General features: G+C 39.2%; 1 protein-coding gene across 31 annotated transcripts in view; it reads right to left on the bottom strand.

Moving 5' to 3' along the window:
* The window catches only part of ANK2 (ankyrin 2), a 3034032-nt gene that overhangs the window by 1028548 nt on the left and 1988622 nt on the right, over nt 1-16862 (bottom strand). For all 31 annotated transcript variants that reach the window (XM_044061567.1, XM_044061562.1, XM_044061555.1 and 28 more), the window contains one exon: nt 16243-16341. In XM_044061567.1, the coding sequence (XP_043917502.1) occupies nt 16243-16341 (99 nt within the window). The remainder of the gene's footprint in view (nt 1-16242; nt 16342-16862) is intronic.

Below are 16862 nucleotides of genomic sequence, written 5' to 3'. Positions count from 1 at the left end.
GATGGGTTTAAAGACATTGTGTTTCTAAAATATAGCCAACCAGTCCAGTTATACTGTGCTGACGAGATGATAAGAAGGTTGAAACATGTATACCCACAGCTAGTGGGGTTTGGCTTTATTGGCCTGAATGTATATATAAAGAATTAAAAAGAAAAAAGTAAAAAGTCATGAACATTCAAAAACCATATAGCTGAAACACTTCATGTCCTTAAGGGGCCATTTGCATATATTCAAATGGGCTGCCAGCCCAGCTAGCTGTAATTTTGCAAATAAATCTATGTCATTTGTGAATATTGCTATGATTTATACAAAATTGAATGTTATATACTGAGCTTCAAGAATGTAACCACCGCATACCCTGCTAGAACATAGATTAACTTGCAAAACATCAACAAAATAAGTTGAAATTAAGTGTTTTACAATGTGCTATAAATGTTAGTTTCAATGCAGCAAGAAGGCAGGATGTCTAGAGCTAGAAGTTTTTGTACTGCCTTGAAACAGAAATAATTACTAGGTTTCAAATGTAAACGCATTTTATTGTTATACAACTTACAAGTTCTGCAAACTTCTGAGAGATATGTACTTCTCATATAGAGATGTTAAAATTATGTTAGTTTCTGTTAGCCTGGGAACTGAAGGCAGGTGACAAAGAGTGATGTCACCCAAGCTGACCCAGCAGTAATGTTTGAAAGCAATTTAAGAACTCTCTCAGAGAGAGAATGTGTGCATTTTGTATCTTGTCTTGGACCTAAAAAGAATATCCACTCATCTGCATTTGCCTTGCTCTGTAAGTAAATTATTTAGGGCATAGTATCTTTTAGATATACATAGGAATATAGTAAAGATTAGTTTAGATGTTTTCTGGATTTATTTGAGACTGTCCTACAATGTTGTTTTAAAATATTTCCTGTGATTTTGAACTCTGAATTAACCATGTTTCATTTCTGAGTATTGTCTTGTTCTTTTATTATTTATTGTTAAATATATTTAAACCTTTTAATTGTGGCTGGTTTGTTTAGGGATATTTAAGCTCTTACAGTACTTGCATATGTATTTTGTGACACTATACAGGCTACCCTAATAGCCCGGTGCTTGGTCAAAAACTACCATTTAGAGTATTAGTAACATTATAGAGTAATTTTGGACACCCTTTGGTAAGGGCCTTAGAGCAGCTGATAAACAGCTGGCTGGTGGCAGTGATAACTACCTTATAGTCTTGGCAGAAGGGGTCATAGCTAGCAAACCCGTGACAGCCTTTCCCAGGTGTGTGTGTGTGTTTGTATATAAATCAGATCTCAAAGTGTGTGTGTGTGTGTGTGTGTGTGTGTGTGTGTGTGTGTGTGTGTGTGTGTGTGTGTGTGTGTGTGTGTGAGCCACTTGGGCAGAGACATGAAACACTGGTTGGACAGAGAGGGTGATGGAGGTTTTGGCTTGGCCAGTTAGCCTAGATCTCAACCCTATAGTTGTGCCAGTGGGGAGTCTTATTGGGGATCTGGAGAAAAAGGGAGAAACCAGCCCCAGACTGACTGTGATCTCTCTGTGCTCTTAAGGGAAATCATACTTTATTGTGTGTGTACTTGTCATCCTCCCATTGTGTACATCCCACACTGTTGCCAATGGTGAGAACTGAGGTTCCTTGATTACTGGGCCAGTGCAGGGGCATCACATATTACTTGGTGGGAGTGGTGGGATATCCACATCACATATTAACTGGTTAGCAGTGGTGGGATACCCACATCACATATTAATTGGTTGATAGTGGTGAGATAGCCACATTGCATATTAATTGGCTTGTAGTGTTGTGGATATTGAATTCCTGTAGCCTGTGTACAGTGGTCACTGAAAGTGTTTGTACTCTCAATCAGTCATGCAGTGAACATTCAGAGTTCATATCACAATTGTTTTATTTTTGTGTTAGGTTAGTTAGTCAGGGAGAGCAGGCAAGCATGTCAGCAGAGGAGTATGGCAAGCTGACAAAGAGCCAGCTGGCTGAGATGTGCCAGGCTAAAGGACTTGTGCATGCCAAACTGACTAAAGCAAATATGATTGTAGGTTTAGTTGCAGCTGCATCAGAAAACAACAACTAGGAAGACAATCAGACTGGCCATGGAGATATACAGCTCTCAGAAAATGGAAAGCTCAACTTTTCCACAGAGGACTTAAAAATCCATCTGGAGTTAAAGAGATCTGAGCTGGAGGCTAACCATTTGGAAGTAGAAGCAGCAGAGAAACTGAGGTGGCTAGAGATTGAGGAAAGTGAGAAACTGTGATGCCTGGTAGCTGAGGAGAAGAAAAGCAGAGGCAACACGAAAAGGAGATGCTGACTTTTTGCCAGAGTTATGGAGGTAATGGAGAAGGGAGAACTGAACCCCAGAATCAACAAAGGTCAGTACATTTCTTCCATAATTTACAGAGGGGGGTAATTTTGAGAGCTTCATTCATATGTTTGAAAGGGTATGTAAACAATATAATGTTGACCAAGGGCTCTGGGTACAGTTCCTGACCCACTTACTCCATGGTAAAGCTGTAACTGTAATTTCCAAACTGTCTGATGCTGATTGTTTAAATTATAATGCTGTGAAACACAGTTTAGTAGAATGTTTTAAGTTAACACCTGAAGCTTATAGAAAAAAAGTTTTGTGAGCATAGACACAAGGCAGATGAAAGTGTGTGTGAATATGTTGCTGAACTAAGCACTTATTTTCATGGGTGGGTGAATGGATGTCAGGTCATCACTTTTGAAGGGCTGTCAGGCCTTTTAGTGAGGAACAAGTCCTTAGCATGTTGCCTGAGGACATGAGAATCTGGTTAGCTGATAGTCAATGCACTACTGCAGATGAGTTGGGGAAGAAGGTAGACCAATACTTAGCAAACAGGGCATCACTGCACAGGAAAGGGATACCCAGTGCTGCTCATGGGTCTAAGGGAACCCATGGTGGGCAGCCCAGAATGCCCCAACAGAGTCCACCAGTAGCAGGGGAAGCCATTAGTCCAGGTACATGTCCAGGACCAAGGGTTAAATGTTTTAAATGCAACCAGTGAGGCCATGTAGCATATAGATGTCCACAAAGGCAAGGTGGGGAACAAAAAGGTGGGAGAGCCAGTAAGTGTGAATGACAAAATGTCAACAGTATGTTGTCTCAAGACAACAAGGGTACCGACCTACCACAAGAGGTTATATCCTATCTTAGTAAATGGGAAAAAGGCCATGGCTAAGAAAGACACAGCCACTGACCTAACCATTCTGAAGTCTGCAATGGTTACAGAGGAGCACTACTTCCCTGGACAGTCTACTCCAGTCAGAGCTTTAGGAGGGATCCCATTCCAAATACCTTTGGCTAGTGTTCACCTTGACTGGGATGGTGGAAAAAGAAGTCAGCACGTAGGTGTGTTTGAGGATATCCCTGCAGATGTCCTGATAGGGAATGATTCTGATAATGTAGTACCATGTTTGCATGCAATTACACACAGTCAGGCTTGGAGACAAGCATGTGGGTCTGGTAGCCTGGGGTGACCCAGACAGATTGCACACTTGCAGCCAGAACTGGTGAGGTAGTTACTTCAGGGAGAGAGCTACCCTGTAGCAGTGAGACTGAAGGTGAGCCACAGCTGCTTGTGGGTAGTGATGTTCGCGTGGATAGAGTGACTGCAAGAGCAGAGGTGAGTAGTAGTACCCAGGCTGACAGAGAGGCACTGCTATCAGAGGATGCTAGACTTCTTGTAGAAGAGGAGCTGGGAAGGGTTACCAAGAGAAAGTTAAGACAGGCTAAGCTCTCAGACCTTACATTACAAGGCCTGTAGGAGGTAGCTAGTGAGACATCCGATTATCAAGAGAAGGGGGAATCTGTATACTGGGACAAAGGGTTACTGTATAGAGAGTGGACCCCTAAGGGAGGGCTAAAAGGTGAGAGGGTACAGCAGTTGGTAGTGACCAATACCTACTATCTGGCACTTCTAGTCATAGCTCATGATATTCCCTTTGCAGATCATATGGGCATAAAACATACAAAGAGACATATTATGCAGAACTTCTATTGGCCTGGGATTTCCAGAGATGTAACAGGGTATTGCAGACCTGTGAGCAGTACCAAAATATAGGCAAAACAGGAGGCAGGGTGAAACCTCCTTTGATGCCTTTGCCTGTGATTGAGGAGCCATTTCAGAGGGTAGCTATGGATATTGTGGGGCCTCTGAGTACCACAAGTTCCAAATGGAAAAGTATACCATAGTGGTAGTAGATTATGCTATCAGATACCCTGAGGCAGTGGCTCTGTCCTCCACTGAGGCAGAAAAGGTGGTGAATAGTTTGTTACAGATTTTCAGCAGGGTAGATTTTCCTAAAAAACTATACTTGCTTCTTCAGTGCTCATCTACTTCTAAATCTATTTCCTCTGCCTAACACTTGTTAACCTCCCCCCCACCTGAACATACTCCCAGTCTACCAAAACCATCCATCTACCTCACCTTTCTCCCACTATTATATTCCCCCTGAGATTCCAAAAAAAAAAATTATAACGTTTTATACTGAAATTATACTTTGTAAATATTACTCACTCTATGTAATTACATATATACTTTGTAATTATTACTTAGACCATATGTATCATTTGCCTTTTCTTTTTAACTATGCTGTTCATCATCTAAACTTTGGAATTGTACATTCATCCATGTCTGTATTTACAACTATTGTATAATTGTTCAATATCTGTAGAGCTATTCTCCCCGGGCCTCCACTGAAACGGGCACTTCCACGCCCAATGGACTACCCTGGTCATCAAACTGAAATAAATAAATAAATACTGACTGACAAAGGTGACAATTTCATGTCAGATCTGATGGCTTGTCTATGGAAGTACTGTGGGGTGAAGCACCTAAAGACCACCCCCCTACCATCCTCAGATTAATGGTCTTGTTGAGAGGTTAAACTGTACACTCAAGACAATGCTACTGGCATTTGCAGACTAGTTTAAAAGGGAGTGGAACAAATATTTGCCCCGTCTGTTGTTTGCTTACAGAGAGGTGCCCCAGGAATCCACAGGTTTTTCACCCTTTCATTTGTTGTACGGGCATAAGGTGAGGGGACCTCTATATTTGATTCGAGATGAGTGGGAGCGTGAGTGTGAATCCCAAAAGGAGTCTGTTGTGGCATATGTCCTAAACCTCAGGACAAGACTCAGGGAACTCATGTGCCTGGCCCAGAAGAATCTGGCAGAAGCCCAACAGCAGAAAAAGGTCTGGTATGACAGGAATGCTTGAGTTTGAGAGTATGCTGTAGGGCAGCAGGTAATGGTTCTCATTCCTGTCAGACACAACAAGCTGCAGGCAGGCTCGGAGGGATGCTACAAGGTGGTAAGGAAGGTCAGTGATGTTAACTACATGTTAGAACTGCTAGGCAGGAGGCAGGGGCACAAATTGTACCATGTTAACATGATGAAACCTTACCATGATAGTGAGGCCTTTGTATGCTGAGTCTGAGAGGGATCTGGTGACTGATCTCCTCAGTGGGGCTCAGACTGACACCTCAGTGAAAGAGGTAGCAATGTCCCAGGTTTGAGAAATCTGAGCAGTGTTACAGGAGTTTGGGGACATGTTCACTGGGAAACCAGGGTGCACACATCTGGTACAGCACCATGTGGATATAGGCCCCCAAAGGACTATTAAGCATCCCCCTTACTGACTCTGTGGGAAGAGGTACAGGAAATTTTGGAACTAGGGGTAATTCAGGAATTCAGCAGCCCCTGGGTCTCTCCAGTGGTGCTGGTACAAAAGAAGGATGGCAGCACCAGGTTCTGTGTGGACTACAGGAAATTAAATAGTCACACAGAGTCAGATGCTTACCCCATGCCTAGAACAGATGAAGCCCTAGAGCAGCTGAGTGGGGTTAAGTATCTGATCACTATTGATCTTACCAAGGGTTGCTGGCAGGTGCCTTTGACTCCCAGTGCTAGAGAGAGGTCAGCCTTTGTGACTCTTTTTGGCTTGTATGGGTTCACAAAAATGCTCTTTGGGATGAGAAATGCCCCAGCAACTTTCCAGAGGCTGGCAGATCATATCCTAGCAGGAGCATGAGATTTTGCCCTTGCTTGCCTAGATGATATTGTCATCTACAGCTATTCCTGGCAAGAGCACCTTCAGCATGTCAGGGAGGTGCTGGGCAGACTACAGAGGGCAGAGTTGACCATTAAGTCCAGCAAGTGTCAGGTGGTTATGGCAGAGGTCTCCTACATAGGACATAGAGTGGGGAGTGGTAAGATCAGGCCAAAACCTGCCAAAGTGGAAGCCATTCAAGCATGGCCATCACCTGTTACCAAAGAACAGGTGAGGGCATTCTTAGGGACAGCAGGGTACTACAGAAAGTTTATCTGCAGCTATCCCCAGTACCATATCTGCTCCCCTCACAGACCTGACAAGGAAAGACAGGTCAGATAAAGTAGTTTGGACCCTAGCATGTGAGCAGGCATTTCAGAAGCTTAAAGGAGCTTTGGGAGGACCCCTTGTGCTACCCAGTCCAGATTACAGCAAATAATTTGTTGTCCAGGTGGATGTTTCAAACCATGGGGTGGGGGCTGTACTTAGCCAGGTTTTCTCAGAGGGAGACGAGCGCCCAGTGGTATGTCTCAATCATAAGCTCCAACCCAGGGTGGAATGCCATGTAGCTGCAGAAAAGGAATGCCTAGCCAGTGTGGACACTGCAGAAACTTAAGCCTTATCTGTATGGAGAGAAATGCACTGTAGTTACAGACCACAATCCCTTAACATGGCTATATCGAGCCAGCCAGCAAAATGCTAAGTTACTAAGGTGGAGCCTAGGGTTACAAGCATATGATATGACAGTGCAGCACTGCAGTGGGATTAACAATGCCAGTGCTGATGGGCTGTCAAGATTGGGAATGGGGTAAGGCATTCTCAGATAGGTTCAACCCTCTCAAGCAACGTTTCTCAAAGGTCACTTGAAAAATTAGCTTGAGTTTTTGAGGGAGGGAGTAGTCTGACAAACCAAAAGCTGCAAGCCAACTTAGCTGGCATTTTGTAAATAATTCGTGAATATTGCTATGATTTATACAAAACTGTATGTTACGTACTGAGCTTCAAGAATATAATCACAGCATACCCTGCTGGAACATAGAAGATTAACTTACAAAACATCAAGAAAATAAGTTGAAATGAAGTGCTTTATGATGTATTATAAATGTTAGTTTTAATGCAGCATGAAGACAGAATGTCTAGAGCTAGAAGTGTTTGTATTGTCTTGAAACAAAAATAATTACCAGGTTTCAAATGTAAAAGCGTTTTATTGTTAAACAACTTCCAAGTTCTGCAAACTTCTCAGAGATATGTACTTCTCACATATAGATGTTAAAATTATGTTAGTTTCTGTTAGCCTGGGAACTGAAGGAAGGTGACAAAGAATGATGTCATCCAAGCTGACCCAGCTGTAATATTTGATAATAATTTAAGAACTCTCTCAGAGAGAGAGAAACTGTGTCCATTTTGTATCTTGTCTTGGACCTAGCAAGAACATCCACTCATCTGCATTTGTCTTGCTCTGTAAGCAAATTATTTAGGGCATAGTATCTTTTAGCTATAGATAGGAATACAGTAAAGATTAGTTAAAAGAAATCCCAATCCCTCCACACCACATGCTCCAGAGACCTCAACCTCATTACCACAATCAACAGAACATGCTGGAGGGACAGGTTCCTCACCCAGAGACTGGCCATGCTCTGGAATAGACTTCCCATACATGTCAAGCAGAGCATCTCACTGTCCCTCTTCAAGAGAAATCTTGATGAGTGGATAGGTAACAGAAAGTTCAACCTGGGGATCACTCCAGTGGCTCTACTTGATACAGGCACTGGGAACTAACAATGAGCGGCACAATGCCAGGGTACTTCTATGGGCTAGGCATGTAAAGGCTCCAGGGCATTAGCCTAGTACATACCTCTGAACCTATTTAATTAGAATGTCCTGCAATGTTGTTTTAAAATATTTCCTGTGATTCTGAATTCTGAATTAACTGTGTTTCTTTCCTGAGTATTGTCTTGTTCTTTTATTATTTATTATTAAATATATTTATGCATTTTAATTGTGGCTGGTTTGTTTAGGGATATTTAACTCAGAATACTTGCATACGTATTTGGTGAAACTGTACAGGCCACCCTTAATAGCCTGGTGCTTGGTCAAAAACTACCATTTGGATTATTAGGAACATTACACAGTAAGTTTGGGCACCCTTTGGTAAGGGCCTTAGAGTAGCTGATAAAGAGCTGGCTGGTGGCAGTGATAACTATCTTATAGTGTGTGCAGAAGGGGGCACAGGTAGTAACCTGTGCCAGCCTTTTCCAGGTGTATGTGTGCGTGTATAAATCAAATCTTAACGTGTTTGTGTGTGTCAGCTACTTGGGCAGAGACACAAAGCACTGGTTGGACAGAGAGGGTGCTGGAGGTTTTGGATGGCCACTCAGCTGAGATCTCAACCATATAGTTGTGCCAGTGGGGAGTCTTATTGGGGATCTGATGAAAAAGGGAGAAACCAGCCACAGACTGACTGTGATCTCTGTGTGGTCTTAAGGGAAATGTTACTTTATTGTGTGTATACTTGTCATCCTCCCATTGTTGCCAGTGGTGGGGACTGAGGCTCCTTGATTACTGGGCCAGTGCAGGGGTGTCACATAAGGTTGATGAAGAGTGAAAACTCTAGTTTGGCTGTTTTTTCTTGCAATATTTACATGCACTATATGATAAATATTCTCTTTTTAACTGAGCTTTACCCAGTAAAATTCATTAAAGCATAAACCAAATCCAAAGCAAGTGGAACTTTTTGATTAAAAAGTAGCAAGTTCATTGCATTTAGTGTTAACTGCATATGAAACATTAAAACTAAATGCTAAAGGGTGTTACAAATAAGTGCATTCCTGATGTCTGTATTCCTGAAAGCAGAGACAGTTAATGTGTTTAACATGTTGAAAAGAAAATCGCTGGAGGATGCATAACATAACCAGAATTAACAAATGGATAATTTAATTGGAATATGGAATATATTTCAGCAATTAGTTACTTACATCACATAAGGATTGTACACATTTGTGCAATCCATTAAAATAAATCCAAGTTCCAAACTAAAAATTCATAGAGATCCACCGTGTCTTTAAGACAGTTATTAATCAGCAAGATGTCCACATTCCTGTTTAAAAAATTGGAGCTTTGGCAACATTATTTACAGAATTATGAGATGATTCTATAAAAAGGAACAGAGCTGTATGACTATTGAACTATATCAGCCAAAAACAAATTCAAGTTTCAATCACTCTGTGTGACAATGACCTCTTGGCAAGTGAAATTGGTGCTACACTTTAAGAATCTCGTAAATGAGAAACTGAAGCAGTACAAACAATTTCTCAGCATTACAAGACAGTTTACAAGCTTGAGATGAAGTGCAGAACAATGAAAGACAGCTGAATGTACCAAAAGTCAATAACTGACTACAAATGCATGTAAGCTGTACCAGAAATATACCATAGGTGAAAATACTATGGCAGCTAATACCTGAAAACAGAAAAATGTAACTTTTTATTTTCTTGGGGACAAAGCATCTCCTAGACTGTAGATATAGTAGCTACTGTAAAATGCACTTCCAAGTACCCCACCAATGCTATGTGAATTTCTATGAAAGATGTGCATTCGCACTGTATAAAGCTGTGAAAATTCAAATGAAAGTGATTCAATTGCCTACGCTTGTAACCTGAATCTTCCAACAACCATTTGAAATGTCAGGACCCACTACAGCAAGTCCCGAAATATAGAGACTGAATGGCTGAAAGATGCCATTTCTTGGAATATTCCCTTTTCTCCAAGGTTTATATATATATACATATATATATATATATATATATATATATATATATATATATATATATATATATATATGTATATATATATATATATATATATATATATATATATATATATATATATATATATATATATATATATATAAAAAACTTCCGGGGGTGTCAATGTGACAACAAATATACAACTAACTACCTTAAACCCTATTAAAAACAATTTGAATATCCTATAATAAAAAATAAATAAATAAATAAAAAATCTTTAAAAAGGCAACTTTGCTATAAATCAACATCTAATAAACAACTAAAGCAATCACAAAGGCTAGGGACCTTTCCTTGTAGGAATTGCATGGCATGTAAGTACCTATATAATAAATCCACATATAAACATCCCACTTTAGAATTCACTATTGATATTAAGTTCTATGCTGACTGTAGAACACAGAATTTAGTTTATCTTGGTTTTTGCACTATATGTCATGCTTTTTATATAGGCAAGACCAATAGATGCTTGAAAGAACGTATTCTTGAATATCTCAGAGATATAACGAACAAAAGAGACACAAATGCTTTAGCAAAACATGTAGAAGAACAGAATACAAGACACATTTTCAACTTTATGGTTATAGAAACAATAAGTAATAATAATAGAGGGGGGATATAAAGAACAGGGTAGAAGAAGCAGAACAGAAATGGATTATATTACTTCAAGCAGACAAGCCCCCTGGATTAAATAATGCTGTCTCTCTGAAACCTTTTTTAAAATCTAGACCATTAAAACACTAAATAGTTTAATATTGTTTTATGGTCTTTTGTGTTAATATTTTATATATGTTATGTGTATTATAGGATATTCAAATTGTTTTTAATAGGGTTTAAGGTTGTTAGTTGTATAGTTGTTGTATTTGAATTAGTTAACTAATTAGATGATGTCATAGAAAACTATCATTTGATTGGAATATTTGGATTAAAAACCAATGCTTTAACTGTCTTTAATGAATCTGAAGAAGCGATCAGCTGTTTTAGATCGTGAAAGTGCTTACTCTTGTTTTTTTATTAAAGAATATTCTGTTGAAAGTGAACATATATTTGGATTTTTCAGCCGTGGTCAACCTGTTTATCTATTTTTTGTCATTCCAGATAAAAATATATTTAAAAATATATTTCACAGCAGATATAAAAGTTATGAAAAAAAGCACTTACAACCCTTTGCAATGTTTGTATAAAACTTAATGAAGTACTCCATAACTAATTCTAGTTATGTTACAGGTAATAAACAGTGTTCATGAAAATGAATAAAAGGACAAAGATTAACAGCCAGCTAAGAAGTACAGTATCTACTTCTTGGTACTGGAAAGCTGAAAAACCTTCAGGCTAAGCAACACCGAAACCACAAAGTGACTCCAGTAGCAGAGTATCTCGGGAAGATCCCCTTTTACTTAAGTAAAAGGGTTTAAGAAGAGTTAGAACATTACAGAATAATATTATTGAAAGGTTATTCCAATTCACTGAATAAACTAAGAAAAGGGATGGCTGACTTGTTGGGACCACTGAAAGCCCAGAGAATTCCTTCATGGATTAACTCCCTGCCATCATAACTGTAGAATGGAAGGGGAACAGAGAAGCACAAGCTTTTGTTACAGAGACTGTGCACAGTGGAAGCTGGAGAGACAGGCACAAAGAAATAGAGGGAAGACAGAATTACCAGGGTCACAGATAACACATGACATAGACACACCTGTAGGGAAAAATAAAAACTATAAGAGAGGAAAACAATGGCACACAGAGTAATGCTGACAAGATATGTAGGGTGGCCAAGATGATGGGAATAGCATAATACAGACATGGAGGAAAGAACACAGAAAACAATGGTAATATGAGTGCAGAGCACAAGAATAACACTGTAAGAAGAAGGAGCTGGTCAAAACAGAAATCCAACAGAAGACAAGAGAATAACATCGATCATAATAAAAGCAGGGATTGAGATATAAGACAAAGAACATACAATAAAAGAGGAGACACTACAAATTAAACCTCAAGGGATTCAGATGCCCAGTGCTGGATGCTGTGTCTGAGCAGGTTGGACTAGTCCAAGGGGAAGGGAAGAAAAGCAAAATGGAGCAGTGGTATGAAAAAAAGTGTTAGCAAGGAGATTAGATGAGATTCTGCCAAGAAAAATATGGGGGGGCAAGATGGCTTTGTGAAAGTAAGAAGAGCAGAAGTGAATTGATTGGCTCTAATGGAGTTTGTGGACAGAGAAGTGCAAAGACGGGATGGTCTTTTTTGACCTACAATAGGCCTTTGACAGTTAGACTGGAATCCTTAGGGGATATTATGAAAAGACAAAAATTTAATAGGACTGATAAAGGCAATTTATAAAGAGCCATAAATAGAGGTAAAGATAAACAGAGGTGTTTCTCAGGTGTTAAAAGTACTGAGTCATGGTATGGGTGCTGTCCGTCTCTCTCTTTCTCTCTCACTCTCCAGGGTTCTTTGTGCTAGTAATAGAAAACAGTCATAGAAGAGCCTGCAAATTAACTGAAGAAAATGTTAGCACAACTGAAGGAGGAAGGGAAGGAGTACAGTCAGAGCACCTGATGTACACAGGTGCATGCTTATGAAGGAAGGGAAGGAGTACAGTCAGAGTACCTGATGTACACAGGTGCATGCTTATGAAGGAAGGGAAGGAGTACAGTCAGAGTACCATGTACACAGGTGCATGCTTATGAAGGAAGGGAAGGAGTACAGTCAGAGTACCTGATGTACACAGGTGCATGCTTATGAAGGAATGGAAGAAGTACAGTCAGAGTACCTGATGTACACAGGTGCATGCTTATGAAGGAAGGGAAGGAGTACAGTCAGAGTACCTGATGTACACAGGTGCATGCTTATGAAGGAAGGGAAGGAGTACAGTCAGAGTACCTGATGTACACAGGTGCATGCTTATAAAGGAAGGGAAGGAGTACAGAGTACCTGATGTACACAGGTGCATGCTTATGAAGGAAGGGAAGGAGTACAGTCAGAGTACCTGATGTACACAGGTGCATGCTTATGAAGGAAGGGAAGGAGTACAGTCAGATGCCTGATGTACACAGGTGCATGCTTGTGAAGGAAGGGAAGGAGTACAGAGTACCTGATGTACACAGGTGAATGCTTATGAAGGAAGGGAAGGAGTACAGTCAGATGCCTGATGTACACAGGTGCATGCTTATGAAGGAAGGGAAGGAGTACAATCAGAGTACCTGATGTACACAGGTGCATGCTTATGAAGGAAGGGAAGGAGTACAGTCAGATACCTGATGTACACAGGTGCATGCTTATGAAGGAAGGGAAGGAGTACAGTCAGAGTACCTGATGTACACAGGTGAATGCTTATGTTGGAGAATGCTGATATGGCCATAGAGGGAATAATGACATTTTTTGCAAATTTGAAAGGACCTCAGGTCTCATCTGCTAGTAGAAAAAGAATCGAGAAGGAAAAGGGAAGGGGGGAGTGAGACAGATTCTGGAGAGGAAGTACCCTAAATATTTGAGAGTATATGCAAGACATACATATACTCCCAGATACGTGTGACTTACATATAATCCCAGATATATGTAAGACATAAATTAAGTGACACAGCAAAACATAATTTGGAGAATGGGAGACAGACAGAGAGAAAGAGAGAGAGAAAAAACAGGGGATACTGGAGAGGGGAGGACATAAAAGATGCACACAACTAGACAGAATCAACATGATTAGAATGATGATTGTCCCACTTATAGAGCACATACTAAGAAACCATCCTGTAGATGCAATGAATACCAAATGACTAACATTACAGAAGGACTTGGTAGGTTGGCTGGAGAAAGGGAAACAACTTTGTTATACTGTAGATACGTCTGAGCCTCAGCAGGACCATTTGCACTTCCTAAGTGTAAACAGCCTGTAGACAGCACAGCTAATAATGTAGCCTGATAACCTCACTGCTGCGAAACAAGCTCTAAAAGAAGAATGACACATATCAAACCATGACCTTGGTTAGTGTACCGCAGAGGAATATGGCCTCCCTCATTTATAAAACAACAGACAACTAGTACATCAAGATAAGGCATGCGTTTCATACAGTAACCTGCAGCAATATGAAAAGAGATTCAACTACATTTTATTCTTATAATTATACACCCTGACTGACTTTACAGTTTTACTTTTTAGTAAAATATTGACATATTTTTCAGCTGACTAAATATGTTAAAGGAAAATTACAGTTAGAAAACAAATATATTTATCTTGTCTTTATGAGCTGCATTGTACTAGTGTCTCTGCACCACTATATATAGTTATTACCAATTTCTACACAATACTAGTGTCTCACAACTACATGTAGTCATTACTAACTTTTTTAATACTATCTCTATTCCACTGTTAGTAATTACTAACTTCTGTACAATACTAGTATCTGTGCCCAACTACAAGTAGTCATTATTAATTTCTCTGCAGTACTAGTTACTATTAATTTTTGTACTGTACAACTGCCTGTGTTCCACTGCTGTGTAATGGTATAAAGGTGCTTAACAAGCTATTGTTAAGTACCCCTAACCCTGTTAAGATCAGGTCTTGTGCTAGGGATTAACAGCAGACAATACTGGCTGGCAAGGAACAGAGGCAGAAGGTAAACAGTTTTAAAAGCTTTTAGGTACTTAATTCTGTACACTTATAAACAAAACAAAATAAAACACGGTGGCAGTATGAAATGCCTTAGGTTTTTAAAGCCATTCATTATTGATAGGGAGAATTTACTGGTGGCTGCTTTTAGTTTGGCAGAATTAACTGTTTTAAAGACTTTCAAAGGCTTTGACGGTAAAATACTTTCCCTACCTACACTTTTTTTTTCTGTAACTGGCACTACATCAAACAAATAAAACACTGTGCAGTATAAAGAATTATAACTGGGTTTCAATTATCATAATCGTTATAACGTGTTCTTGACACAGTTTTCAAGATTCACTTCTTGAGCTTCACTCTTGAGGTGAATGTCTTGGCTTCCACATATCTAACCCATAATAAACTGTTTACGATCGGAGACCCAGTTGTTCTTCTATGTCATCTTACCACCTGTTCCATAACTTAAATAAAATAAACAAAAAAGGGCCAAAACGGTGAAAATATAAATCAAACTCTTTGTGTTTCTTTTTTGAATGGAATAAAGTGCTTAATTTGCTTTTAACAGTTTATGGACATTTATCACTTCTTACTTTATTTATCTGAGTTAATGTGATAAGCCATTTTTTTATTTGGATTACTGTTGCATAACTTCATATTTTCCATGTGCTTTTATTATCTACACTATCGAATGCTTCTGATACATCAGACTCAAGCAACTTAATATCATTTTTCTCCCTGACTAAATTATGTATCACTTTAGCACCATGGATCATTTCATGCTTCACTTTATGGAACTTCTGCAAAATTTATATAAAATCATACAATTTGTTTTATGTAGTGTAAATGGCTTCCATTTTTTTAAACTAGCTTGCCAGTCTTTTTTACAAATGAGATTTATTATTCCTTTCCACAACTCTCTGTCTCTAAAATCTGTCATCCATCCATTTGTTTATACGTTTTAGAAATATTTTACTCTTTCATCCAATTTTCTTATGGCTTAGCCCATGTGGTCCTGGCATACCATGTGCATTCACTTCCTTTAGTACTTCACCTAACTCTTTTTTCCTAATTTCTCAGTTTCAACAACTGTACTCGCTCATATTTTACCTTTCTTTGCTGTCCTCACAATCTGTTTTTACTTCGACTTTTATATTTTTTACACATCTGTGTATTAATTTTAGGGTTTCTTCCTGCTTGTGTCTGTAACTTCCCCAGTTTTACTCTGTAAACCACTCATCTTACTTTCTTTATATTTCACATGTTTTCCAAAGAATGGTGCTGTTTCTTCATTTTTTTCCTTTTAAGAACTGCTTCTGTCTGAATATATCTTCTTTATTCTTTGGCCATTTGTTTGCCAAATTTACTACCATGTACCCCAGACATGACATGGTATTTCTCAATTGTTTCTTGTACCATTGGCAAACACATCTATTCATCACTGATGTTACAGTGAAAGGATAGTTAATTAAATATACTTCCTGATACTGCTATTTATAAAAAAAAATAGCTGATTTAATCTCAGTCATAAGAATGCCTTTTTTTCCCAAAGGATGTATCATAATTTTCAATGAAGTTCTTGTTTGTTAGTTCTTTAAAGCTTTGATTTTCCATTGCTATGATAAACTGCACACTGATACTAAACAAGCAATACAGTACACACATTATCTCATGTTTGAAATCTCTTGGATATATACATGCAGTCAGATAAAAAACAAAACCTCACAGTTCAGGAAAGCTATGTCCACTTACCCTTGCTCGGGCATCTACGAGGGCACCATTTCTTAGGAGGCATCGGACAACTTCCACTTGACCTGCTCTTGCAGCCATGTGTAAAGCGGTCTCTCCACGCTACAGGGCACAAGACATGTCAGAAACCTGTGCACTCTTACTTCATGCTTAAAAACAGTGGTATTTTAAATATGCATTGGAAGTTAAATGAAGGTCATGCTGCCTTATACAAACCATCTGTGTAACATGCAGGCTCATTATAGCTTGCTTGGTATATTGTATGGAACCACAGCACCTGCTATATAAACTGTGATAACAAGGAATGCAATAACTAGTGTTTGGCCCATATCAGCAGCTGCTTGTAGAAAAAAATTAATGGAAAGCATTCATTTGAACTTAGTGATATATTTAAGTGGTCTTGAATTTAAGGTGAAAGTGCCATATTGTATACAGAAAGCAATATTATATTTAAGTGGTCAAGAAATTAAGGTAAAAGTGATATATTAGACACAGAAGATATTAAAGACAATGACCCCATATTCCCTCCTCGAAGAGAAACAGTAGTGATCTCAAAGTCATTGTCATACGCAATTTCTCATTAAGAGGTGATTCTCAATAGTTCAGGTCTTGCTCTACACTGC

This window comes from Protopterus annectens, chromosome 2.part0, assembly GCF_019279795.1.
Source record: "Protopterus annectens isolate FY-2018-M chromosome 2.part0, PAN1.0, whole genome shotgun sequence".
Lineage (NCBI taxonomy): Eukaryota > Metazoa > Chordata > Ceratodontiformes > Protopteridae > Protopterus > Protopterus annectens.
This window is presented reverse-complemented; position numbering and strand designations above follow the sequence as displayed.